The sequence below is a fragment of the Fomitiporia mediterranea genome (genome assembly GCF_000271605.1).
Source record: "Fomitiporia mediterranea MF3/22 unplaced genomic scaffold FOMMEscaffold_2, whole genome shotgun sequence".
NCBI classification, from domain to species: Eukaryota; Fungi; Basidiomycota; class Agaricomycetes; order Hymenochaetales; family Hymenochaetaceae; genus Fomitiporia; species Fomitiporia mediterranea.
Window position 1 is genome coordinate 2,100,057 of NW_006760387.1, and position 25,949 is coordinate 2,126,005.

The 25,949-nt window shown below is 48.0% G+C and overlaps 6 protein-coding genes across 6 annotated transcripts; all 6 read left to right on the forward strand.

The window, feature by feature from the left end:
• Nucleotides 1–1,249: 1,249 nt before the first annotated feature.
• Nucleotides 1,250–2,726, forward strand: FOMMEDRAFT_76403 (uncharacterized protein; the record flags this gene model as incomplete). Its single annotated transcript, XM_007262798.1, has 8 exons — nucleotides 1,250–1,331; nucleotides 1,386–1,428; nucleotides 1,488–1,683; nucleotides 1,746–1,851; nucleotides 1,916–2,066; nucleotides 2,131–2,245; nucleotides 2,305–2,388; nucleotides 2,454–2,726. The coding sequence occupies 8 exons, from the start codon at nucleotides 1,250–1,252 to the stop codon at nucleotides 2,724–2,726; spliced, it is 1,050 nt and encodes a 349-aa protein (XP_007262860.1).
• A 1,732-nt stretch (nucleotides 2,727–4,458) lies between these two features.
• Nucleotides 4,459–6,827, forward strand: FOMMEDRAFT_144576 (alpha/beta-hydrolase; the record flags this gene model as incomplete). The annotated part of the gene is made up of 14 exons (XM_007262799.1): nucleotides 4,459–4,856; nucleotides 4,910–4,929; nucleotides 4,981–5,012; nucleotides 5,063–5,114; nucleotides 5,180–5,207; nucleotides 5,259–5,372; nucleotides 5,426–5,443; nucleotides 5,499–5,593; nucleotides 5,644–5,767; nucleotides 5,823–5,981; nucleotides 6,055–6,400; nucleotides 6,455–6,574; nucleotides 6,629–6,706; nucleotides 6,763–6,827. Exons 1-14 carry the CDS (start codon nucleotides 4,482–4,484, stop codon nucleotides 6,825–6,827), a joined length of 1,626 nt encoding a protein of 541 aa, XP_007262861.1. The 5' UTR covers nucleotides 4,459–4,481.
• A 201-nt stretch (nucleotides 6,828–7,028) lies between these two features.
• Nucleotides 7,029–8,976, forward strand: FOMMEDRAFT_144577 (SPT2-domain-containing protein). Its single transcript, XM_007262800.1, has 2 exons — nucleotides 7,029–8,481; nucleotides 8,547–8,976. Exons 1-2 carry the CDS (start codon nucleotides 7,121–7,123, stop codon nucleotides 8,650–8,652), a joined length of 1,467 nt encoding a protein of 488 aa, XP_007262862.1. The 5' UTR covers nucleotides 7,029–7,120; the 3' UTR covers nucleotides 8,653–8,976.
• A 377-nt stretch (nucleotides 8,977–9,353) lies between these two features.
• FOMMEDRAFT_17105 (uncharacterized protein) lies at nucleotides 9,354–13,073 on the forward strand. Its single transcript, XM_007262801.1, has 3 exons — nucleotides 9,354–9,593; nucleotides 9,665–9,871; nucleotides 9,934–13,073. Exons 1-3 carry the CDS (start codon nucleotides 9,366–9,368, stop codon nucleotides 12,886–12,888), a joined length of 3,390 nt encoding a protein of 1,129 aa, XP_007262863.1. The 5' UTR covers nucleotides 9,354–9,365; the 3' UTR covers nucleotides 12,889–13,073.
• A 339-nt stretch (nucleotides 13,074–13,412) lies between these two features.
• Nucleotides 13,413–15,685, forward strand: FOMMEDRAFT_102453 (uncharacterized protein). Its single transcript, XM_007262802.1, has 7 exons — nucleotides 13,413–13,464; nucleotides 13,529–13,540; nucleotides 13,593–13,643; nucleotides 13,704–13,763; nucleotides 13,836–14,443; nucleotides 14,493–15,344; nucleotides 15,394–15,685. Exons 1-6 carry the CDS (start codon nucleotides 13,423–13,425, stop codon nucleotides 15,307–15,309), a joined length of 1,590 nt encoding a protein of 529 aa, XP_007262864.1. The 5' UTR covers nucleotides 13,413–13,422; the 3' UTR covers nucleotides 15,310–15,344; nucleotides 15,394–15,685.
• A 4,239-nt stretch (nucleotides 15,686–19,924) lies between these two features.
• Nucleotides 19,925–25,817, forward strand: FOMMEDRAFT_17107 (uncharacterized protein). The gene is made up of 7 exons (XM_007262803.1): nucleotides 19,925–20,351; nucleotides 20,416–20,452; nucleotides 20,528–20,634; nucleotides 20,888–22,555; nucleotides 22,669–22,839; nucleotides 22,906–24,629; nucleotides 24,715–25,817. Exons 1-7 carry the CDS (start codon nucleotides 20,122–20,124, stop codon nucleotides 24,960–24,962), a joined length of 4,185 nt encoding a protein of 1,394 aa, XP_007262865.1. The 5' UTR covers nucleotides 19,925–20,121; the 3' UTR covers nucleotides 24,963–25,817.
• Nucleotides 25,818–25,949: the final 132 nt, after the last annotated feature.

Genomic DNA, 25,949 nt, shown 5'->3' on the forward strand with positions numbered 1-25,949 from the left:
TAAAAGAAAATTTCTAATTTTGTTTTGAAATTATGTTTTAGATTATTATTTCTATTTATTTTAAGATTTCACAAATGAAGAAATGTTAACAATAATTTCTAGTTTTTGTATAAAGAAAATTACAAATTTTGTTTATAATTTTTGCTAGTCAAAAATGGTAAGATAAATTTCAAATAATGTTTTACATTATGTAAGTTATTTTTTAGAGTAAGAAATTGTGAAATGCCTCATGTGCTTCCAATGCGTCAAAGAACGATCGTCGTCGATTATATGCCTACTGTCAAACTTGCCCTCGACCATCTCCTGATTCTCTGGGCTTAATTTACCTATCTCCTATCACCTTCCTAAACAATATATATCAAATTGGAATCATAAACCTGACATTCGAGCAAGCTAGAGAAATGGCATTGCACTATTGTCGTGCAGGACTGCCCAAGTACTTCGAATCTGCATAAAACGCAATTCATCAATAGTCAGCATCGTGCGTCATCGGCTTGCTTTGTATGACTGGGAACCCAGTCATTAGAAAATCCTTACGGAGTTGGTTGCGTTCATGGCTTTTGGTTACGAAGCTCCATAAAGCGCATCGGATTCATGTTTCACCGACCGGGGAACAGTTTTTCTATGTCCCATCTTGGATTTGCACTTCATCTGTGTTCCTCGCAACCGTAGCACACATGCCATGCCCATGTGCTTCCCGCCCGTTAATACTGATCTTCTCTGGCACCTGATTCTAATTAATACGTCGTCGTCTCTGTTACTTTGAAATCAGCATCAGCATCAGCACCACAAGACTAGGATAGCCACAAGCTTTTGTTTCCGGTGAACCATGGCAAGTCGGCGATATCCGAATGGCTTATAGAACAGACAAATGGAATCGGTTCGAGTTTTAGTTGCGATAACCTTATGGATTTGACATGAACTAATACTACTTACTTTCCTCAAATGAGCACCTAGCTAAAGGCCATGACTACATGGCTCTCTTGCCTGTATGAGCTTCTTGACAATACGTCAATCACGGTCTGTGGCTTCGAGTTTGAATGCTGAATGCCACAATCATGATCATCAACCTGTCTTTATAGCTGCGCTGTCCTCGCCTGCAGTGCTCTGCAGCTCAGCGGGTCCGCGGCGCACTAGTATAATAATACAGGACCTAGAAGCCTGTCCAGAGATATCTGCCAGACTCATACACCACGCTTGCTTGTTCCTCTACTTTTCAAGACGTTCAAAAGCATATTGGACGCGCGACATGTCCACAGATCAAAGTGAGCATCGGAGAGTGCTGCTCCACACAAGCAGTCTTGTTTGCCAGACATTATTTTATGGTATTAGTACTTGTTCCCTCCCGACCGTTCCTTTCACCCTGACGACACCTTAATTTCTAGGTGTATATGCTGCACTGATGCCACTATCGACACATTTCTTACTGTGAGCAACCAATTACTTTCTGAACCAAGCGTAATGACCGAAATTGCCATGATGTACAGTAAAAAGACGACCATGTCCAGAGCAAATAAATTCATGTTTGCCATGACAATCTTCATGTTTCTGTTGTCCTCCGCCTTCTGGGCGTCGTCTGTGGCACACCTCGTTGCAACTCTCAACGTTGCCTTCGCCGCTCCTGATCATGCCTCTGTCGCATTCATATTATTCCCCTTGTTTAATGCTATCCTTCTTATAAATGTCTGTAAAGATGCTTTTCTTTTTCGCTCAGTAGATAGACAACTAACATCCAAATTTCCTAGTACGTCCTGACAGACACTGTCGTTGTCTGGCGTGCTTGGGTCCTGTGTAAAGGCGGTAGTAGACGCATTTTATGGATTCCCTTTCTATTTTTAATGTGCACGTCATGTGAGTGAACATCTTTCTTATTACAGAGAAACCATCCCAATTCTTTTCTTTGCGTAACCAATAGTGTCTGTCCTAGTGACGATTAGCATCAGAGTCGCAATAGATGCCGGATATACTGGCCTGAACAAAGTCATCGATATTAGTCAAATAGCGAATCTAGTACTGTCATTGCTCACAAACATGAGTGCGACGTCAATTATTGCATTCAGAGCGTGGTAAGGGTTATCAATCGAATGTAATTAATTTTTATGACTGGACGATCTGTCACTATTTATCCAGGCAACACCGTCAGTCGATCCGTGATGTATTATCCAGAGAACGCACAACGAGCACAAAGGTCGAGCGTATATTGACACTGCTTGTTGATTCTGGCCTCATCTATTGTATATCCGGTGTAAGTCAATTATAAAGCTAGAGTTACAGCATTGTTGAAACAAAAAAATACGAATTCAGATCCTGGTCTTGATTGCTTCAATGGTCCATCTTCCTGTTGGCACCCTTGGGGACATCTATACACCCGTGCACGTTCAAGTTGCGGTGAGTTTCTCATTAAAGTGCAAAAATTTCGTATACCTGACTTTACTCACTCTCTTGCGATTCAGGGGATATACCCGACAGTCGTCCTCATTCTTGTCAGCCAACAACGATCGTTGAAGGAAGGGGCCTTCTCCACGGCTGGCAATGCAACTGGCGTAGTCTCGGCTCAGATTGAAGCAATGGACTTCAGGACAAATCCTGCATTGACAGTCTCAATGATTTTCCATAATGAGTTCAGTGATTTAAGTCAAGACCAAGACGAGGACTCGGATTCGTCGGAGACAAGGACTGAACATAGTACGGATGGCCCAGAGGGCCCGAAAGTGAAGGAGACTTGAAGCTCCTTTTGATATCAATTAATAAACTGGTTGAAATCAACTGTAGGCTCTAAATAGAAGAATGTCGGCTTGAGTCCTCATTCAAGCATTTGAACATACAATCTAAATTATTTGCCATAGTTCGTGTGCAAGCACCGTAAGCGATCAATCCGGAAAATGACACATGTCAGAGACGACGTAGAATTTTCAAAAGGAGACAAGCATTGCAGCTCATGGGGAACAATATCGCCGATAAGAAGCAATAACTCATTATAGCTAATGCTATCTTAGCTCGAACTAATTGAATTACTTCAAGACGTACATCCGGAAAAGATAGAATATTACAACTCGGCTGAGGTGCTTGACAAATTTGAGGGACAGGGAAATCTGATATGAGCCAGTCCAGTGGCTTTGAGAGGCTTTTCCCAATAGTCTCGCCGTTCTGTACGTTCCCAAAACAACCGAAATCATCTTCAACTCCGGAAATAATTATGGGTTGAGTTGGGTGCATAGAAATCGCGAACACTGGTTTCCCGTGCACTGGGAAGTGCTGTGCTGAATGGAGCTGTATTCGTGTACAACATCAATTGTTGGTTCACCATCCTCACCTTCTTGCCCGGCCTGCTCCAGCCTGAAGTTTTCACTGTCGCCCTCGTCCATGGGTGAATCGACGTCATCGCCGACTTCGACGAGTGCGTTGCCCTCGTTCATATGTTGTTCAGTGACTTTTTGCTCATCGCCCTTGGAACTGTTGTGCGCTGCGTCTGCCATATTTTCGAAGGAAGGAAAGAGTGCTGGAAGCGTTATTGCAGAAGAAAGATTTGACGCGCTGAGTTTATGCAAGTGAGTTGCTTTGTATGAGTAATTTCAAATTTGTAAAATTGTAAGGCTTTCAAAATTCAAATACAGCAATACAGTCACTCTATCACGTGGTTTATGTCAACTCTGCAGATAACCTTTCTCCTCGTTTCGCAATTGACTCGCTCTCACGAAAGCCAACAGAACCGTGTTCACTTGTCAATTCAGGACTTCCTAATCTCCCATTTACTACTATTGACCAAGAACTTGCCCTCTTGTTCTTATAAATCGACCTGGCGTCTAGGTGTGCCTTTATTACTGCTTGTCTTCTGTGAACACGCGATGTCACGCGTTGCCCAGTTCGCGCACATCCATTATATTAGAATGGAATAACTAATAAATACAATCCCATGTGACGCGAGAGACGGTCCGGACCACGGTCTTCCCTTCTGCTCCCGTCTGCCACTGGTAGGAAGCTGTCAGTAGTTTGCATCGGCATATCCTGCAAGCACCGCTCAAGCTCCTCTCGTGGCTAAACATGGACCGGATTCGCTGCTTCTATAATACGCCATGCAGATAAAAATGCTACGTCTCGTGTAGGAGCACTGCATCTAACGATAATCAGCAAGATGGATTATCTCCCTCGCATCGAGTAGTTGCTGCGCAGGTCTCTTCACTTGATTGTCCAACGCATCTGTATTCTCCCAAATAACTTGGGGTTCAGGCCGACTCGTTAGTCACCAGGGAATTCCATTTACTTCTAAAGCTTACGAACAGAAGTATGCGTTATTCTAGAAGAAAGCCTCCTGATGCATGGTGCGCTCGTGTAAGTCCGATATCCAAATATGTGACCTACGAAATCATGGATACATACATGACGCAAAGAAGCATTTTTATCACCCTATAAGTCACCTCACGAGCCAGAAAGCATCCAACTGCGCGATTCCCTGGCTTCATCCCATCTGAAGCAATCTAGCCATGCTCTTACAGAGTATCCTCGTTGTTCTCTGTTCCTCACTCTTCGGAGTTATTCCGTCTAAGGCAGCTCCGAATAGACTGGTCATTAATACAACCTCAGGCTCGTTTCAAGGGGTACTTACAACTAATGGCACTGAGCATTGGCTGGGGATTCCATACGCACAGTCTCCTGTCGGGAGCCTCAGATTCAAAGCTCCAGTTCCGATTTCAAAACCACCACAGGGAATTCAGGCTGCATCAGCCTTTGGGAATGCTTGTCCGCAGCCACCTAGTGATCTGGGAGCCCCAATTGGCGAAGACTGTCTGTTCCTTAATGTATGGCGCCCAAATGGTACATCCTCCGAGGAAAAGTTACCTATCTTAGTGTGGATACATGTAAGTCAACTAGAGACCTTTCTATAGGATGGCGACTGAAATAAACGCGATAGGGTGGAGCGTGGACGACAGGGTTAGTATACTCGCTTTAAAGACTACGTGCGGGATAATAATATCGTACTAGGGCTGCTTCAGACCCGCATTGGGATCCCACGCGTATGTTATTCCAATTGCTCCCGCATATAATTTGACTAAGTAGTGTTTAGGCATCATAAATCGAAGCGTTACAGTTGGAAAGCCGATCATTTTTGTCTCCCTGTGCGGACGCTTCTTCTAGAGCTTATTTTCTCTGTGAAATTGATAGAACCCTTTTACCGCTGCAGGAATTATCGGGTAAACACTTTTGGATTTGTATGTGCTTTTTGCATTTTCTCTCGTACAATCCACTAACGCACGTCCAAGTTGGCAAGCGGGAATGTTGCGCCAGGTGATCTCAACGCTGGCCTACACGACCAGCGGGCGGCGCTACAGTTCGTTCAACAAAACATAGCATCTTTCGGTGGTGATCCTGAAAAGGTGAGAGCCAGTTAGATAGTCGCATTTTCCCCGGCCATCTCACAAATCAACAGGTTACGATCTGGGGTCAAGTAAGAACCATTCTTCAATAGAAATTGATAACTATTCATTGCCTGTTTTCTGTAGTCGGCAGGTGCTGGTAGTGTCGAAGCTCACACTCTATTTCCAGCTCGGGAGCAGTTGTTTAGAGCGGTATTGGCCGATTCTATGACTGGCCCTTTGTGAGTATTTATCTTTCCTTGGCATTTCCACGACTGAATTGTACTTTCAGTAAGAGTGCGCCATTCCCTTTCCAGTACGACGAGCCTGGAAAGCCATTTGCCCGTCTTGTCGAACGTGTTGGGTGCCCTCTTGACTCCGGTTCAATCTCGTGTCTACAACAGGTCCCGTTTGAGGTAAGCTCCTTACATCAGTCGAAAGAACTAAGTTCAAATCGTGGGACATTCTTAGACACTCTTGAACGTCAGCAATGAGATGATCAATTCGACATTGAACAGCCAATTGTGGGAACCTGCAGTCGGACCACCTGGGAGCTTTGTGGAAGAGAGAGCATCTGCAAAGATCGCCTCTGGAAATTTCTTACACATCCCGTTCCTTGCTGGGACTAACGTGCGCATACTCTTTACGCTTCCTGTCGAGCCTTAAGTTCTTGATATTAATCATGGTTCATTGGTTCCATTAGCTGAATGAGGGTTCAATCTTCAGTACCTCTCTTCTTGACGATTCTCATCCGGATATGACCGAGGACCAGGCTTTGGACTTCTTCATCGGTCAATTGATTTTGGACAATCGTACGTTAACTACCGATGTCCTGGATAAAATAAACGAGCTATATCCCGCAAACGATACTTCTCTCGGTGCTCCTTTCAACACTGGGGACTCTTTGTTCGATAGGGCTTCCGCTTTCTACGGCGATAACATGTTTTTGGCAGCACGGAGGCTCTTGTTTGACAAGGCAGCATCTTTGCAGCCTATGTTTGCATACCACTTCAGGGAGTTCATCCCTGGAAATGATCCTACCTTAGGCGGTGAGCATTATCTTATCAAAGAGCTGGTCTGAGTGACTGATATATTCGCTTTAGTTGCTCACGAATCAGAGCTAGTGCTCTTTTTTGGGCCCGTTCCGGCAGCAGTCGAAGACGACTTTGCGAACACGTTATTGGACTTCTATATCAATTTTATAAATGATCTGAATCCAGGCGGTGCGCCTTTCTTTGTCAGGTCGTGCTCAGCTATTGAAATTGTGTATTGTTTAGCGGAATGGCCCCAATTCACCTCGAGTGGAAGAAAAGTGCTGCAGCTCTTGAGGAACAATATCACAGCGATCGATGACGGTGAGTGAGCACTGACGCAAATAATTAAACGAGCCTGACTTTTACCTGCGGTCCAGACTTTAATCTCGAGAAAACTACATTCTTTAATTCGGCAAGGGTGCTCGACGAGATGGAGAAATAGTTCAAAGGCTCAATATTTTGACCTATTTTTCTTAATCATTGTTGGTACTAAATAACAATAAATCATTGTTCCATTGTGAGACAAGCCGACTGATAATTATGAGCAGTGTCCTTGTATGGCAGAGTTAATTATGGCTCAGGATTATGTAATGCACTGTATTTGAAGCCACGCAGACGGATTGCTGGTCAAAGCCCCTTGTTCGCTATCTTCATCTTGCCCTCTGACCTGCTCCTTTAGACGTCGTTCTTTTCTTTTCAAATCTTCTGGTTATTTCGGTTTAACGTGATCTCAGTATGTCTGCTCGATTTGCAGAACTAATGGCGATGAGTGCGGCGCAGACGCGTGACTCAGCAGCCGCCACGCAACAGATTCTCGAGGAGAAGAAACGGAGAGAAGAGCAGAGGAGAAAGGATCAACTGGAGCAGGAGAAACGGGATCGTGAATTACGGGCAATGCTTGTCAAGAAGAGGCTTGAAGAGGAGCAACGAGCGGAGGAGAGGAAACGGAAAGCAGAGGAGGACCGCCAGAGAAAGGAGCAAGTGATCCGACGACGAGAAGATGAGCAGCGGAGAAATCTGATTTACGGAAAGGAGCGCAAGTCAGGCTGGGGTTCCTCAGCAGGAGGAGGCGGACGTGGGCGCAAGTCGCGGAACGGTTCCGATGATGACGGGGATGCCGCAACAGCGGATGCGGGATCAATGCTGACAAGAGAGGAGAAACGACAACGAAGGATCAATGCAGATTTCAGCAAAAACTTTGCATCACTACGAAAGGCCCAACCCGGTTCCGCTTTACAAGGCTTCAAGAAGTCAAGTAAAATAACCAATGCCTTTGATTACTCGGAATCCTTGTCTACTCGACCGTCGGAGGCACGTAACATGTCGCAGGCAGGTAGCAGCACCTCGGATGGTGTAACCTCGTTGCGAAAGCAACTCGCTGCTATGCCCCCTACCTTCACAAAGGTGGGTACAACAAAGCGCGATACGCGAACGATCGATGAGATTGTTACCGACGCGCGCAAGAAGAAAGCAGCCAAGGTACTCGAAGGTGAAGAGGCACGCCAAATGGGGGACTGGTTCGGAGAAAACAAGAAGAAAAAGTCGACTTCGGTCCATTCTTTGTCACCAGCTCCAGATGCAAGGGCTTCGGAGTCACCCCGTTCTCGTTCAAAGGATCGTGGATTGGGATCGAAACCCTCAGCATCTGCGGCACCTCAAGCTAACGGAAGTAGTCTGCAAAAAGAGCCTCGTACTAAGGTTACACTCATCAAGCCCGACGCGAACGGCTCGCTATCGTTCTCAAAGACAGCCAAAACTAGCGACTCAATGCCTGCTAAATCTACAACGGCTCCAAAGTTTAACGGAGCACAGTCATCCAAACAAGCCATCGTTGGAAAGTCTAATTCTCTTGCAAACAAGAAACGTGCTCGTTCGTATTCTCTATCTGACGACGACTCTTATGATTCTCTGGACGATTCCCCTCCGCCGACGAAGCGCCGTCCTGCTGGATCTTCTGGCCGAAACGACTTAAGCTCAGAAATCTGGAAGCTGTTCGGCAAGGATAGGAACCAGTACATGCAGAATGACGTTTACAGTGATGAAGACGATGACATGGAGGCGGATGCGGATGCACTGAGAAGGGAGGAGATGAGAAGGTATAATAAATGCTCATTATATCGGATTCTAGCTTTTTATGGCTTATGCATTTACGAACTTACAGCGCGAGGCTTGCGAAGAGGGAGGATGAGCTAGCCGCCGAAGAAGAGAAACGTCATGAAGAGGAAAAGCGCAGGAGGAAGAAAGAGAAGGAGAGGAGGGGCTATTGATCCTTCAAAACACTCGATAATAGATCCTTGAACGGAGACACAAAAGACAGACAGAGCATCGAAATGGAACAGTCTCATCCAATGATTCACGAAGCTATCACAAACAAACATCTTTAGCACTTTAGATATATTTCTCAGACATTTACTCAGCATCTTGGTATACCACAAGCTCTTGCACGCATCATCTTCTCTGCTATATGTATATATGCATGTCCAGCTACACGTTTTCCCTCGGATATCCTTGCTTCATGGAACACGCTTCCCTCAGCGCACTGTACTTTACGCATTGCATTTCTGTGTAGTCCTTTCTGTTGTATGTAGTATATTGCTAGGTTGTTCGGAATGATGATTATATATTTCTATATCTAGAGACTTCATTTTTCGGTATCTCTTCTATTGAGTTGCAAGCCAATTCATGTCCTGATGAGAACACTGAAAATGGCTTATTTTCAATATGTGATTGAATATGCATACCTTTCCCCTGAGTCTACGTGAAAGCACCTGTGTGCAACCTAATTCAATAATTGAGGTACAATCACGGCACTGTCCGGTGCCGGGCCGCTATCTTCCATAAATGGATAGCCAGAGATCCCGGTGTTGTCAACCGACCGGCACGGTTTGTGAACCAAGTGCTCTCGCGAACGACCACCATGGTCGACGCAGAGCCCCCACAGGCCGCTGTTGCTGTCGCGGGAGGGTCTGTTCCACGTCCAATGGATCCCGACGCTTGTTCAGTCGCGTCCAGGGGCCGTCTCAGCGATGCAGGTCGCTGCCTCACTCGCCGGTCGCGCGTGCGTCGAAAGAACTCTCGTCGTGACGACGAGTCGTCTTCGGAACCTCTTTCGACCTCTGGGGACATCTCCAGCGGCCAACTGTTTGTAAAAATACCACCTCCCAACGCGCGAGCGGGTTCCTCTCCCAAGAGCCTGGGTGCTTTGGAGGTCGGTGTCTCGCTTTATTGAATCCGACGCGTTTTAATAGGACTTTTTTTTTCGTGTTGAATGGGATATAGACAAGTGCACCACCGCGACCTCCACGCTCTCCCCGCCGTCTGCACACAGCTCCTGTTTTTGGTAGCGAGGAGATTGTCGCAGATCAGCAGCGCGTACGGAGACACCGCACTCGTAGCACGGATCCAGCAACAAGATGTTCAGCAATAGGTGATGCTCGTGGCAGAGAAACGCGTTCAGAGAACGGTCACGAAAGAACAACGCAGCGAGTGAGTCGTACAGTTTCCATCCCTTACTTACTCTAAACAACTGATTTACTACTCGATGATAGTCTCGGGGTTTGAGCCTACCCAGATACGCATTTCGAAATAACTCGCTATCTGACTCTTCCGAACAACCTAGCCCTCTAACTCCTAGCGTGTTCAACGACGTTCCCCCAATGCCCGTGTTTGCTCGGAATCGCCGTTATAAGCACCAGACTCGTGACTCAGGCGCTACTCAGCAATCGACTGCATCAAGTTCTCTGTATCCAAAGTCTACTTCAACTGAAGGCTCTTACCTGTCTCCACCTTTTTTGGCTGCACAAGATATAGATGATCCGCACATTGTTACCGTCGATCCCGTAGAAAATCCGCACTTGCATGAGCTTGAGGAGATGGATGCTGATGACGTTTCTTATCGCCTTCGGTTGCTTATGCGAAACAACTATTATCTTCCTCCTGCTCATTCAAAACCGTTCAGCGATATACCTTCTCCTGATACACCGAAGAAATCACCTGTCAAGGCCCCTTCACCGACATTCCTTGATTTCTTTAAGGTTGTCAGGAAGAAAAGTGCTCTTTTATCGGAGAATAAAGCTGCTACTTCACCTCCCGCGCCATTGTTAAGGACGACCTCGGACTCGTCAACTCTATCAGGCTTCTTGCGCCCACAGCAGCTAGCACCTTCTCCACGTCGCGAGCACGCAGCATTTTTGCTCCCACAATCCAGACAAGAACCTAAAGGCCGTGTAGTTGTAGTTAGGGAACGCGTGGACGACCTAGCAAGCGTTGCCAAGCAGGTAGAAGAGGAACTGAAGGCACGGGAGAGGCGTCGTACTGCCAGCGATACTTCCCATTCGGAGACTATTCAAGGCGACTTCGTAGATCCTACGGATTTTGTAGACCTTCCCCCCGTACCTCCAAATGGATTCTTTGGCCCTCAGGCAGCATTGCTTCGTGGCATGGGAATTGATTCTTCTCTGGGAGCAGCACTCTTAGCCGACCAGCTTCCTCCCTCGAGCCCTGGGATATGGTCAATTGAATCGGAAGATGCGGCGTGGAGGAAAGCACTGTTGCATGCGGCTGTTGGACATTCATTAAGCAACTCTTCGGCTAACACGCCTGGCCGTTCGGTCTCCGGGTCCAGTCGAGTACAGATGTTTGATGGTAGTTCTCCCGCCGCTAGGTCTACTTCACCTTCCGTCTTTGACCCATCTATCGTATCGCCTCTGTCCAGTCACCCGCCGTTGCCTGCGACGGCGACAAATGACAACGGACCATGTGACACCGTTGACAACCCAGAGCTCGTCAGAAAACCCATAATTGGACAGCGAATACTAAACCGAATCATTGATGAAGATGACACGCATTCAGTTGATGGGCCTCTTCCAAGTTCTGAAAAGCCTAGTAGTGTAGAAGTGGACCGCAATGCAAAGCCCGCAAACCAAATTGAAGCACCGCAGGGTTTGTTCGTGACCGCCGAACCTATTCGTGCATCATCCCCTACGGTTCCGACGATGCCACTTTTGCCACCTCCGAGGCGAACCAATTCAACTCCGACTCACTCAAATGGATCTCAGTCCGATAATGCTCAAGGCAAAGAAGATCAGCAAGTAAATGGTCAGTCAGGGGCTGGTCCTAACCTCCTTCAGCCGGAACGCAATACTTTGAGGCTTTCGGATTCGTACGAGACGCATGTTGGTCTCAGTGGTGCGTTCGGTGACCTCACACCTCCTGCTTCCCAGCATAATTCGGCAACTCTATCCGTTGTAAAACCCGGTCCGGAAGAATCTGCTGTGATTTCAGAGAACTTAAGCACGACTAGTGGCTCGCATTATTCGGATGATGAGGATGGCTTTGCTACTTTCCACACTCCTCTAGAGCATACACGGCTGTCGACACCCGCTGCTTCTCGCGCATCACTGGGCTCCATGTCAACACCCCGACCGTCTTACACTTCGTCGCTGACGTCTCCAACGACTTCTGCATTCCGAGATGCAATTGACCGAAGTCCATATGCTGGCAGCTTTGCGACCGACTCTGTTGTCAACACGCTTGGAGATAATGCGCATATCCCTGCCCATGCCTTTGACGATGAAGACTCACGGTATGCACCCGTTTCACCGCCGCCACGCGTATCGTCTTCTTTAGCGTTCAGTGCTCTTAGCCCGCCTCCCAGGTCACGACGTGCCAATATCTCTTCTGGACCTTCTATTGACGTTTCCGCGGTCAGGGATCACTTGAATGAACAGGATGATCCAGAGACACCCACTAGCTTGCATGTACCGAGATTGACCGTCCAGGATCCACATGTTTTGAATAGCCGTTCGAACTCCTATCCGGCATCACCGATTTCCTTTTTCGACGCGGTTGAAATGCAAAGTCGTCAAGAGGAGGAAGAAGAATCTTCCGACGAAGATGGTGAAGACGAGGGAGATGCGAGAGTGGACGTGCGTGATGATGTATCCATTGCGAGCTCGAGTCCAGGCGGGTACCAGAGTGACTCTGCAGGACCATCCGTCATCGATCATCGGGCAGGTTCGGTGCATAGCGATACACACACCCCTCGGCGTACACTTGGCAAGCTCATGCAACAACGCAATGCGTCTTCTCCACAGCTCGGGGTGCATTCTTCTGCAAGTGAGCATAGCTCAGGCCTTGGTTACGGTGGGATAGACCGGCGGGCAGTCACGAACGTCCCGCAATCGCAGTCACGCATGTCTTTCTGGCGCCGAAAGCATGGCAAGCGGCATGAACTGTTTACGAATCCACCACGGGTTTCTGAATCAACGGCCGACTGGTTGAAGCATGAAGCGGCCAAAGAGGCATTTACAGGAATAAGGCGACCGCAAACGGCAGGTTCAAGAACAGGCACCGCGAATGCACGAAGTGGCCTGGAAGGACAAACACATCTGGATCCGTCTGTCCGCCGTTTGGATGGTATGCTCGTTCAGCATATGAAGCGCGAGAAGGAGGTATTGAAGCGTATTACTGCTACAATATCCAAGTCCTCTTCATCAAACTGACCCACATTTATTTAATAATGCTTTACTTACTCAATACTGACATTCATCTTACTCGCTAAAATTTTCTGTTTTGCTGTATACCCAGGGCTTCTGGAGGCGCATCTTGATTCTACACTGCTCTTACATATAGGACTTACTTTGGTTCATCTCTGCCTCTCTGCCTGCTACATTTATTTCCATATTCACCGAATCATCCAACTACACAGCTATCCTTCATTTAGCACGCTTGCTTCTTTTATTTTCTTTATTCTCCTTTTTTTCAAGCAATTTGGTTGGAGGTCTCACATTTCTTATCTGCGCATTGTATCATGTACTCTTTTTTTGACTAGGCATTGACTTACATTTCGCCTGTGGGTGATCCAATAAATGGCATTTGTTATACTGATTGAAGTGGAACTGAGTCATGCGTGAGTGTTGCTGTGCAGGATGGTATTAATACATGGAGGTCCGTGCCGCAGGCCGCGCGCTTGTGCGTAATACTAATAATGAGTGCCGATTATCACGTCTCCTCTCTTTCTCCCCTTCCACACAGCAATGGACGACGACAGACACGTAGGAGCCTTTTCGTGGCATCAAGTATGTTCACATGCGTTGTGTCCAGCGTGAATATGTATTGACTGATAGGCCGTTGTTTCGATAGTCGCTCGACCAGGTATTAACCGCGCACGTCTGTGCTCTTCACAATAGCTAACTCTAATTCACAGGCAACTATCAACATACTTGTACCTCATGAAACGATACTGGATGACTTGGATGTGAGCAATGCCCTAGGAACTATGTGGATTGCTGCTAATAGGGGTTCATCCTTTGTGTAGATAGTCATTGACCCACCATACGTGGTGGCGAGCATACGTGGAAAGATGCCCATTCTAAAAGCGAGTTCGAATTTCATCGACATGCTTCGACACTGCTATCACCGACAGAAACTGACATCCGTTCTATTGTAGGGAAAGATCTACGAAGCGGTCAATAAGGAACAAACGCACTGGAACTTCGAGCCAACGGACAATCCGCGACGTCGTACCACGTCCACGGCATCCACGATATCGACACAGTCTTCATATGCATATGTATCCGATGCAGAAATCTCGAGCAGTTTTGCTGCATCTCTCGAAAGTGCACAGGTGTCTGACAATGACGACTCAGACTTCGCGTCTCCTGAACGCTCACATCCCGTGTCGCGCGACGAACAAGCACAACGTATGAACGCCACGATCACGATACCTGCATTTCCGCAGCGCGCAATTGGTTCATTCCCTGCGTCGCCGCAAATGCAGTCAATGGAATCCTCGCTTTCTTCTCTCGACTCATTGCGACCTGAACGTCCAGAGAAGTTGTTGACGATTGTTTTGGTGAAGACGAGGCCAGCTTATTGGCCTCGGGTTATTGACGGGCCAGTACCGGATACATACTCCCCTACACCTTCTGGACCATTCACCTTTGACCCGAGTGTTGAACGGCAAAAGTACAACATGGACCCTACTAGTCTTGGATTATGGGGAGAGGAATATCTCAAATTACGTAGCGATAGGGAAGAAGCTTTTGAGTATTTCGTGTAAGTGCAGAATCTTCCGATTCTTCAAGATTGCTTACACGCCCAACAGACGATCATGGCATTACTTGCATACCCCGTTCTCGGCACTGCGTCTCGTAACCTACTTCCTGCCAGTAACGACAATCATACCCGCTTCTATTCTATCTGCTTCTCCTCAGTCTCCTCCTTCATCTTCCACCCTACCCCGACGAGGTACAGTAGAATACTATGTTCTAAGCCTTGGGGGAATTCCTGCTCTCGGTCAACTGTTCCTAGAAGCAGGACTTGCCCATCTTGACGGTATTGCGACAAAACTTCTGTCGTCCAACTATTCGCCGCTTAACTCCATTCGACGTACCGAGCCGCCAGTGTCGTCGACGCGCGTTGAAAGTAGCACGCAGCTATGGAGACGCGACCGAACGAACGCACGGACGTATTTTGAACGAGCTCGGAAGCTAGCTCCGTCAATGGATGGCTCGATTCCGTTCCTCCCAGAAGAAACGGATCTGCATGCCGTTGACCGACCAGGACGCGGAGGTCGCACTAGTCCGTGGCGGAGAGAAGGAACGAAAACTGGCACTAGCCCGCCATCCGAAGAAGCTGAGCTTGAGCTGCAAATGCCGTCGATGTTTGTTGACGAAGCGAAGACAATCCGGCCGGAAACCAAGGATCGGGAGAAAGCACACCCAGAGTCGACAGTGCGGGTCCGGAGGCGGCGACAACAGGCATCGGAAGCTCTTCTGGAGCAGACTAACGAGCATGAGCAGGAGGAAGATAGCACGTGGTACCTTTACCTTCCTGGCCTTGTGGGTGCTGGAACCGCGTTGCTCGTGGTGAGCGTTGTGGGGGCACTGAGCTTTCAGTCTTGGCGCAAAAATAATAACTGAAGAGATCTGAAATCAATGTACTTTATATCGGCTTGGTGCGTATTTGTATTTTCCGAGTCTGTCCATGTGCTAAACAAGAACTAGATCTGTCTGCAGCTCCCAAGCTGATGTTAGTACCTCGCACTTCAGTGCAACACTCCTGTTCTCTATTCTATCTCTCCAGTTGACGATGATGATGATGACTTACGACGTATATCACACCCACGACCTCTACTTGTCTCTTCTGTCGCTCCTTTGTACTATCAATCCCACACCTCTCTTTCATCTCTCTCGTTCTAGAACATCTGGTTGATAGAATGTTTCGTCTCGCCGCATCTTTTTGTCGTTGTGCTGTGTACGTACAGGCTATCAACATCGCTTTGAATCTCTATTTCCTCCCCTCCAATATTGTTTCAGTTAGGCATGAATTGTAAATGTAATGACAAGATTTCTCGCATAAGTAACGCGGCGTATGTTTACTCGTCGCTTCTGAGTAAAAAAAATGAGTATTTGATGAATGAAGTTCTTTGACGATCGAAACAAATGTCGTCAAAACGTCTGATCCTTCTTGAAGTTCTTCCGAAAGGATGCACATAAGAATGCATGCCGAACGATGCCACCGCCATATCCTCCGGCCCTCCGCTTCCAATCTTCTAACTCCACCACAGGAACTTATAAGCGCTCCGTCGCGGATCCGAGTCCGACAGTCCGACTCGGCCCGCCCCATATGGTCAGTAATTAGTATCAATGGTCATTATCGTTGCGTTGCGGAAGCAGGGAAGCGGAAAACAATGCGACGAAACGGAAATGCAAAAAAATTTCCAGAATTATTGCTTTGCGCGGTGTTTTCCCCGTTCGCTTGAGTCTTGACAGTCCAGAGTGTAAAGAAGGGCGTTAGGGTGCAAGCAAGGCTAGGGTAAGTGGTCTGTAAGTTTGGTGCCTGAATGTTTTGTGTAATGCGTTCCTGGAGCAGGAACGATAAACTAGGTGTGTGCTTCTTTCGGTTAAACTTGTTGTTTAGGATGGATAAATTGCTTGGCTGGTTTGGCGGGGATGCCGAAGGGCTTTGGATGGATGCCGAGTGATAAGCCTTTGATACGATACGATACACTTGATGTCATTGAGCACGCGAATCACTCGTCGTTACGGAAATGGGTTTTGAGTGCTTGTTTCGGTTTCGGAAACATGCGATTTGATAGGTAGTGTTTTGAAACGTTTTAAGGATGAAATACAGATGATGCTTGCATGGTAGCATGGTGGCTGAATGGCTGGCTGGCTGGCTCGGAAGTTTCATGCAACATAGGTGTTTGAATGTAGACTTGTGATTGAGGAACGGAAGGTTCGTGTTTGGTCTGCCAGTGAGAGGTTACCGCACTTACAGCGTTTCCGGAAAACTATGAGAGTCGCGTTGTTCTTTTTTTCCCCCTTGCCACCTGCCTTATTTGGCAGGTGACTTGCCAAGCAACATACACATAGCTTGCCATACAACAATAAACTACTGTAGTTGCCTTCATAAGAGTTTTCAGACACTCCCTAGTATCATAAGACTAAAATAGCAAATATATTAGGTTAACAGGACTGTCTTAGAGGATGCTAGCTTCTTAACAAGAGTGGTACAATCATTCAAACATGTAACAACAAAAAAGAGGTAATTCTGTCAATATTATAGAGGGAAATTGTAATTGAAAAGGTTCAACATATGTTTTAATGTATAAAAAGGTGTATATTAAGTGGAAAAACAGTACAGAGGTTTTGTATGTGTCTAAACAAAAAGGTGGTTGAAGTCACCTGCCTCATTTGGCAGGTGGCAAGGTGGAAAAAAAAACGACGCGACTCTCATAGTTTTCCGGAAACGCTGTAAGAGATGCACAGATCACATAGAATTATATAGAATTATATAGGAATAATGGAATAATGGAATAAAAGGACAAGGGGCAATGGAAAATCCAATTCAAAGTTGACTTGAATCCTTGATCGCACTTAAGCCAACGAATGGGTCCCTTAGACTTTCCCGTCAGTTGCTCGCCTAACCTTACATTCTTGTAGTGGTGTTGTCGCCGTCACTGTGGCTGGTCTCGGATTTCTCCTTGATCTAGGCTTTCGTTGCCCAATCAGATCTGAGGGTAGATCGATTCCGTGATGTGTTCTCTGGTGAGCAAGATGGGCTGGCGGAGAGCTCATATATCGAACGAAATGTTGGTATGGTATGGTATGGTGCGTAGCGGGAGAATGGATGGTTACGTAGGACACGCGACACGAATGAATACATAAAACTTGTGTAATTATGTAACGGGTAGACGAGTTAGATTTATTATTTTAAGTGTCAAATGGAGGATTCGATTCGATTCGATTCGACTCGGGACCTTCCCGTCCTTTAGTTTGTGCGTGCGTTGTTACGTGGAATGGAATGAATGAAAAGAAATCGGTATGCATGTATGCATGCAAGATTAGAATTACATGGAACTCTGGAACAGGGGAGTTTTAGCTAGTGAGTAGTGAATGGTACATGCCGGTTGCACATAGTTTATTACTTCGTTAGTGGTCAGCGGCAAGAACGTACCGTCCTCGGCGGACGCGTAGGTCAGCGGTTTTCATGGATATGGAATCATGGATTATGTATGGAGTCCGTGACCCTGCTGCCCCGCAGTCTAACTAGCGTCGGAAGTAAAAGAAAAAACTGAAAATAAGCTGACTACATTTACCTCCGTTTCTGATAAGATTTCCGTTCGGTATTTCTGGCCCGCTTGGTACTTCTGGAAAAGAGCAACGGAGGCCAGGGGAGGGAATTAGAGGTTGTGATGCGTATGATAGGTATGATAGGTATGATAGGTATGATAGGTATGATGGATCATTGGTTGGTGATGATGAATGATGACCACCTGAGCGTTCTCCCGCGAACCTTGAAGCGCTCAGGATCCCGTTGTATCTATTCTATGATTCTACCACGGCCTCCGTCACCTCTATCAGCAACGTTAAATCGTTTATTAGCTTTCCGATAACGATGCTTATTATCCCCTTGTGTATATGACTCTTGTTGTGCGTCCCTGGGGTTGATATACTGAGGTCACCCGAAATAGAAGAAGATGCATGTGGACTGTTGCGCTCTGTTTTTAGAGTTTGTGTGAGAGGAGGCTGATGAGTTGGACCTCGTGGCTGACTGGTTTTGCTCGTGACATGGGCAAGAGAGTTTTTAGTAAGGCAATAGTTAGTTAGGTAGATTTTTTGATACGACAGGGGATGACGTTATATGAATAGTTAGTCTTCTTGCTTCTCTCATACTTCTTTGAGGAAGGTGAGATTGAAATTTGGCGGGACCATCTCATCTTGTAAATTTATGAGTGGAGAAGCTTCTGCTCGTAAAGGTGCGTTAAGTGCGATTAGGAGGCGAAATCATACCGAGAACGTGAGTTGGACCGAGTTGATCATGAACATGTGTCAAAGCACGTTAGCAGGTCCAAACCTTTGAAAGGTTGGTCTAGGGACATGTATGATTATGAAGATATGATGAAGATATGACAGCATAAATCTTACCCTTACCTTGCGGTGTAAATGATTTAAAAAAATAAGAGCGCATACATGACGAGTGAGTAGTTATCTGATGGACTATCGGAGGACTTCATAGACCGAGTCTACTTACTGATATTTCCTTCTGCTTAGAAAAGGACCAAAGGGACGGGAAGGCTTGGTTTGCCCGTCAACTTTTGTCAGCCCTTCGGGCTTTCCTCTCGATATGTGTATATTTATCTGGGTCATTTTAGCGCATTGACACTGGCACTGGAACGGGAGCACGGGAGCACTTGAATGAGTAAGGCCGGGGCATGCCGCATGGTGCACAGACCGTAATTGAACTGGGCTGGGTACTCGCTAACTGAGTAAGTTGAGTTACGCGAGACGGGCTGCCCTGGAGATCTTGTGAGTTACTGAGTATGAGTAGAGCTAGCCGGAGGGAAAATAAAATTCTAATAACTGCGAGGGAGACCGTAGACGGTAAGGATGATGGCAAAGTATAAAATAAAGTAGGGTGTCTGTGTCCGTTGCGGGATGTTTGCTGGCCGAGAAGGCCATTCTTGGCAGACAGGGTTACGATAAAGCGGCTTCGGATGAGAGAAGAAGGTGATTATGATGAAAAACAAGAAGAAATACAAGGAGCTGTGCTATGCGTTGGCACCATGGATTATTGGATTCTGACGATCCGAGATGGCGCTCATCAACATCAACAATCCACCTGATCGAGATCATGCTTTCTTTTTAGAAATAGTTTGTTATGTAATCAGTTAGGCAAGGTACACTCCCCGCGGCAATTCCATGTCCTCCCAAGTTGCATTGCACAAAAGGAAAGCAACAAATAAATTGAGTGGCAATTATGTGTGGTTATCGTTGGCCAGGGATGCGCAGGGCAACATATAAACAAAGAAACGCGCATTGAATGGACGATGCGGGGGAAGTAAGTAAATTGTCGGAGAGAGGGAGTGCGGGAAGAATAGACTAAATTGACGAGGCACGAATAGGGTCGCCTCCCTCAGAACACATCTGCCTGGCGTCTCGCCCCGCCATAGGCCCGTTTGAATCTTCGCTCTCTCTTGCATCCTCTCTTCCATCTGCCCTCTTTGGCTCGCGTTCCCCTCGACGCCCGATCCCGGGCTGCCTCGCTGAGCGAACAAAAGGCGCAGTACAGAGCAACACTTTTTGCGCATGACGCGACCCCCGACGCACCGACGTTCCGGTCTGAGCTTGTGAAATTCTTCGCTGTACGGTAACTAGACTATTTCGCCTACGCTAGTGGGCTTCTCGCGCCGTCCCGATTGCGTAGCTTTGTTAACGTCCGTGCCCTCGATGGACTCCCAAAGTCAGATCCAGAGCTCACTTGACGCTCACAGCCCGAGAAGCATAGGCGGTGGACTGAGTAATGGCGCAAAGCGCCCGTATGAAGGCAGCAGTAGCGAGAGCGTCGTCAGCTTTGCCACCGACAGTGTTAGCGTAACACAGTCCATGTCCGCCAGTGTCACTAATTCTGTCCTCGGCCCCGATGGAAAGCGCCCAGCGAAATCGTCTGTCTCCACCGCGTATGTGCATTGTCTATCTCTACCCAATTCAATCCGAGGTACGCACTAACTGCCATAACGTTAGTGGGTGCCGTCAGCGCGTTACTGTAGTCTGCGCCGAGGTACGCCGTGCTGTTGTTGCATTGCTTATAGCCCCTTCATGATGATCTGATATTAAATATTAAATGCTGTCATAGTGTAAACGCCTCAAGCTCAAATGCGACAGGCGCACACCCTGCGGATCATGCACAAAACGTGACACGATCCCGAGATGCATATATTCGCAGGCCGCGGCCGAGAAAGTGTACGTTCCAGTCCTCTTCGCCTCCCCCCTATTCACGAAAATAACTTATAACCTCTGACATGCCACCCTGCTACCCGATTCCACCCTTTTAACCCTCCATCTCCACACCTTGATACAACTATCTCTCTTTCTCTTTCTACTTGACATGCAACGCTATATCCTTGCCGACAATGCAATTTTCTTTATTCAAACCCGACCGCGACCGTCGCCCCGCTCTCTTACGTCGTCCACGTCGTCCGCCCCGCGTGAACAGAGACGTCCAATCTCTCAACATCCGCCTTCAGGCTGTTGAAGGGAAGTTGAATGGCATAGGTCTGCCCGCTGATCAATCGTCCTCTGGTGCGGGCCCTTCCAACTCTCGTACTGCTATCCCTTCTTCGGCTTCAGTGACTAGAGGCCGACCTCGCGCCTTCCTCGCTGTCGGTGCACACGGCACATCAGTCGCCGTCAATCTCGAAGGTGTCACAGGCCTTTGGGTCGACCATCTTGGACTGAGACCTTCCGTGGCGAACGCGCGAGCTATCCCCTCAAATCTGGGTGAACTGGAAATAGAAAAGGAGTTCTGGGCTGCGCAAGAGAAATATGCTGCTAAAGAGGGTATTAGCGGCCTCGAATTGCGTCCATTCCCGTCAATGCCGAACGAGGGCGTTCTTGAAATCCTGGAGGAGTCCTCGAAGCTCTTTCGTATCCCCAATTCCCTTTTATCTTCTGCTCGTTCTGACACAGGCGACTATGTCGTAGTCAACGATGGAGATGCTGAGCACGACCACGAACGTCATGCCGGTGAAGAACGCGAAGATGAGGATAGTGATCAGATTGGCGTGTCCCCAAAGCTTGTGCGTTATGCCTTCCCTCCTGCGAATGTCCGCGCCGAAATCTACAAACGCTATGAAGCGTACCATCTCTTGGCACCGTTTGTCAATTTCTTTGTCTTCAAAAGCCGGACCGAGGAAATGTGCCGGTGGGCGGATGCAGAACTTAGCGGATCCGGAAGAATGAACGAGCCGCCTCCGACAACAGGTACTTCGACCTCAACGACGCCGCCAGCAGCGAGATCTGTCACAACTGGTCCGTTCGCACCTCCAACACTCAGCTTCTTTGCAGCGGCCTCGATGGGCCTGGCAGTCGGCGCACAAATCTGGCTCGCTGAACGAGAAGCGCTCTCAGGCGACGGTAATGCGGGTATGGGTACCACGGAACACGTATCGAGTCCCGGTACATCGAATGCCGTTCCCGGACCCAGCACGAATTCATTTGACAAATCAATGCCTCCACCTCCGCCTCCTGGCACTTCATTTGACAACGGCCCGTCAACGTCGCGTCGTTCTCCCGATACTTCGACTTCCCAGACGCAGGGCGCTCCTGAACTCGATCCGCGCGTTCCGGGGAAGTTGTACCGACTTGCAAAACTTGCCCTAGGATTATCGCTTGAGCGTGGAGGTTACGAGGCTTTTGACTTAGATTATGTCCACGCCAAGTGTTTACAGGCGCGTTATCTGCTCATTTCACACCATGGTTTGGGTGAACGCGGTACAGATGCTTTGCGTGGTCTGGGCGTCGGGAGAAGAAAGAAGATCGAAAAGAAGGGCGGCAAGGGAAAAGCTGGTCCGAACGGGATATTGCCTACCGATGAAGACAGCGAAGAAGCGGATGCGGTTATGGGCGATGCGTGTAATGAGCCGTCATCTTCTCAAGCTAATGCAAACCCGTCTGCAAGAGGGAAGGGGAAAGCAAGAGCCTCTGCACGCGGTCCAACACTGGCACTTGCGCCTGAAATGGTTGGCGCTGTGGGCGATGCAGTTGCGAACGCTCGTATGATGGGTCTCAACCACGATCCGGAGCTAACAGGCGGCGGGAGATTTTCTCTGTATGAAATAGAGATGCGGAGAAGGCTCTGGTGGGAGGTTGTTTCTCTCGATGCGTAAGTCAATCTCCTTTTTTACATGACGTGCGCAAGAGGCGTATCCCATGTGATTTAAGCATTTATAACTGACATTTCCCTCTGATTTTCTTTTTCCCAATGCACTTGAATAGATTCGTATCAGGATGTCTTGGGGAGAGTCCATTCATCAACGACAATAGTGCCACAACAGAATTTCCTACCGATGTGGATGAGGAAAGCTTCGGTCCTGATTCCGCGAATCGCCCTGCACCGAATATTGAGACCTTGCATGGAAACATCGACTTCTTTGTTCAGCAATGCAGGTCAGTTTACCGCACAATATTTCACAGATAAATCATTAATTTATTTTGCCTGTCTTCAATCGTCAGACTTGTGGCTCTTGGGAAGAAGCTTTCGCGAAAGGCTGCTGCCTTCAGGGAACTTCACCCAGACGCACGCCCCTCGGATACACACGAATTGGTTGACACGATGAAGAAAGAGATTGCAAGCTTTCTGACGAATCTTCCTGATTATCTTAAACTGAAGGACTTGCCTTCTCCGACTCGTGCAGAGTCGAGGCTCATGTCACCGTCTTCGAAGAAGCCAGTGACATCGCCAGGTGATCGCGAGAGTTCAGTATCGGCTGACCCTCCTCCGCATTTGCTCATGATGCGCAGCGTTCTAGCTATTCACGCTAGGCAGCTCTTCATGACGCTTTGTTTGCCCTTTACGACAGTCAGGATCAGCTCGAATACCTCAGGGAGCAAAGTGAGTTGGGATGCAAGAAGAAGTGCCTTCGGTACGGACAATCTGGGACCGTCGTTGCGTGGCCTCGATTCGCTCGTGTTACTTGAACCGGCAATTTTCATTGTTCAAGTATGGAAGCATCTGCACAGTTCGGTGCGCGAAATACGCCCAGCGATGTTTATGTGCTTTCAGTTCAATAAGGTGTTCTTCGACGCCACGGTCGTATTGGGTCATCTTGCAATCGAGCACCCATTGCTAGCCGGTACGGCATTGGCAACTCTTCGTGTAGCAAGCGAAGTTATCCGTGACCCGTCGGTACTTACTGGACGGCTATCGGCGGACGAAGATGGGTGTGGACTACCCAACGAGGCAGTGAGAATCGTCGAAGAACTGGTGTTGAAGGCGGAGAGCACGGCCCACGAAGCTATTTCGGGAGGTGGACTAGGCTTAGGATTCGGCGGATTAGGCACGTCAACGCCACCTATTGCGAAGAGGAAGATTGAAGAAGTTGAGACGGCGGGTTCTGATCTCTTGTATCACTTCCGGTTCCCATTCGTTGGCGCAGGTGTCGTCAGTGCGGGTCCTCCTCCAGCCAGTGCTGGGACCGCTGGGCCGACATCTGACGCCTCGCCTTTGACCGACGGCGGCAATGCGGTCGTTCCGAAACCGAGCGAGCCGACGAAGAGCGGGAATATGCGGTCAAAGCACGCCTCCGCATCGGATGCCGCCGCCGCAGGTGATCCAAGACCAGCAACGTCGAAGCTCAAGTCACATCATCCAACGCTTTCCGTGCGCAGTAGAGTGAAGAATAAGGATTCGTCTCGTGCACGCGCAAACAGTGCAACGTCTCAGCGTTCGGATTCTTCTCACATGCTTCTGCCTATGAATCCCGTTCGGTCGTCTAACTCTTCGATTTCTCCGGCTCATGCGACGCACGATCACAATGTCCCTCCGAATGCGGCTTCTGTCGAGTCCTCAACTCCGGTGTTGGGTCCGTACCCTAGTCCTTTATCGTCGGCACCTGGTCCTGGCCCTCCACACTTTACCCCGCCGGGCACGAGCAGCGGTTCATCGTCTCAGCAACAAACCGGTGGCAATGAGTTCACTTCCGCATTTCATGACACAGGAGCCTTTTCCAGTGGATCACCCGCTTCTTATGGCCCGCCGTTCCAATCTCAGCAAGGCTCTTCATTGACCGTACCGTCACATGTCGGGTTTGATGGCTTTGGCGTCGGCTCTTCTGGACAAGGACAAGGCAGAATGTCGCTGGGTGGTGGAGAGGCTCCGCCATTTTCGTTTGGCTCGACCAATGGAATTGACAGGCCTGTAGGATTGCATTCATCTTCCCCGTTCGATGCTCTTGGAGGTAAGTCCGGACTTTTTTCCCCGTCTTGGAGTATTGAACAACGTAATTGAATTTCCCCCGTGTTTAACTCTACTTTTTGTAACAGGCCTACCTCGTCCGCCATCCGATCAAGACCGTCCGTTCTCTAGAAACCTCGTTGAACCTCGGAATCAGGGTGCAGATGAATCCATGACAACTTCAATGCAATCGTTGGAATCACAGCAACCGCATCCGCCTCAGATTTATCATTCTCATCCACATTCGCAGTCGCAACCACACTCTGAATCCCTGGTTGGCCAGCAAGGCTGGGGTCAGAACGGGGGTGTATATCCAACGACTTGGTATTATCAATGATGAGTGCCGTTGACTCGCAGTGCAATGATGGACATGGTTAAATCTTGTCCTTCACGATGATATTGAGATTGTCGATATTGTCGGCCTCTGTGGTCGCCAATACAGCGACAAGGTTTATATGTATTGGGTCACCCTGAATTCTTGTGTTTCCGCCAGCCACCACACGCTGCATGCGAAGAACCTCGCACCATTTTCTGTCTTTTCCGTCAGGTCTAGTGATTGGTTATGACGTCCCTTAGAAGGTGCTATACGAAACGAAACGACATTGCTACTCTGACCTTGCCTATACGTTCGGTTGCATTATCATCTCTATCACCTCCATCAAATGTCACGTTAAGTCAAATCCAATCCCTGGTTTCAACAAGTTTGTCCCGCACTATATTGGTGTATCTTGCTTCATGTCCTTCCCCGACATCGATGTTCCCAATTTCATATATCCCTTTGACGCCTCTCTTCACCTACCTCATCGTCATAAATGTATCCCTTCAATCATCTTTGTTCTCTCTTTTTTTCTTGGTTTATTCGCCTACTTTCGTCTATTTCCTTGGTGTTTGGTCTGGTCTCATCATCAGCATTTGTCTCACTATAGATTTGATTTGATTTATTGTATGTTACGTGTGTCTTGTTTTACACGTGCGTTTTCTATATATTTTATGCTCATCTTGGGCGTTGTTCTATCTTCGTCCTTATCCTTACTCTTTCCCTCCTCTTCCTTCTTCCTTCTTCCGTCTTTCCCTCCTCTTCCTCTCTTCCTCTTAACCGACTCACCCTCACGTGTTTGCCACGTTGACCTCCCAAGATCCCAACTCCTATCCCCTACTCCTTTACTCTCATCCACTCAGTATCTACACCGTCCTCCCCCCCATCTAATCTGCCATTCATCCAAGTCGTTGCCGTTTCCTCTTAGCTTCTTTCTCCTTTTCATTCCTTCCTTCCTCAATTGTCTGTGTAGGATGGACCAATAGACAATCAACTCGCTTTTCTTGA

Coding starts and splice junctions, on each gene's coding strand:
- FOMMEDRAFT_144577 (XM_007262800.1), top strand. CDS start 7,121: ATGTCTGCTCGATTTGCAGAACTAATGGCGATGAGTGCGGCGCAGACG. Junction 8,482..8,546: donor AGAAGGGAGGAGATGAGAAG/GTATAATAAATG, acceptor ACGAACTTACAG/CGCGAGGCTTGCGAAGAGGG.
- FOMMEDRAFT_17105 (XM_007262801.1), top strand. CDS start 9,366: ATGGATCCCGACGCTTGTTCAGTCGCGTCCAGGGGCCGTCTCAGCGAT. Junction 9,594..9,664: donor AGAGCCTGGGTGCTTTGGAG/GTCGGTGTCTCG, acceptor AATGGGATATAG/ACAAGTGCACCACCGCGACC. Junction 9,872..9,933: donor ACGAAAGAACAACGCAGCGA/GTGAGTCGTACA, acceptor ACTCGATGATAG/TCTCGGGGTTTGAGCCTACC.
- FOMMEDRAFT_102453 (XM_007262802.1), top strand. CDS start 13,423: ATGGACGACGACAGACACGTAGGAGCCTTTTCGTGGCATCAA. Junction 13,644..13,703: donor CGATACTGGATGACTTGGAT/GTGAGCAATGCC, acceptor TCCTTTGTGTAG/ATAGTCATTGACCCACCATA. Junction 14,444..14,492: donor GAAGCTTTTGAGTATTTCGT/GTAAGTGCAGAA, acceptor CACGCCCAACAG/ACGATCATGGCATTACTTGC.
- FOMMEDRAFT_17107 (XM_007262803.1), top strand. CDS start 20,122: ATGGACTCCCAAAGTCAGATCCAGAGCTCACTTGACGCTCACAGCCCG. Junction 20,635..20,887: donor CAGGCCGCGGCCGAGAAAGT/GTACGTTCCAGT, acceptor CCGCGTGAACAG/AGACGTCCAATCTCTCAACA. Junction 22,556..22,668: donor GAGGTTGTTTCTCTCGATGC/GTAAGTCAATCT, acceptor GCACTTGAATAG/ATTCGTATCAGGATGTCTTG.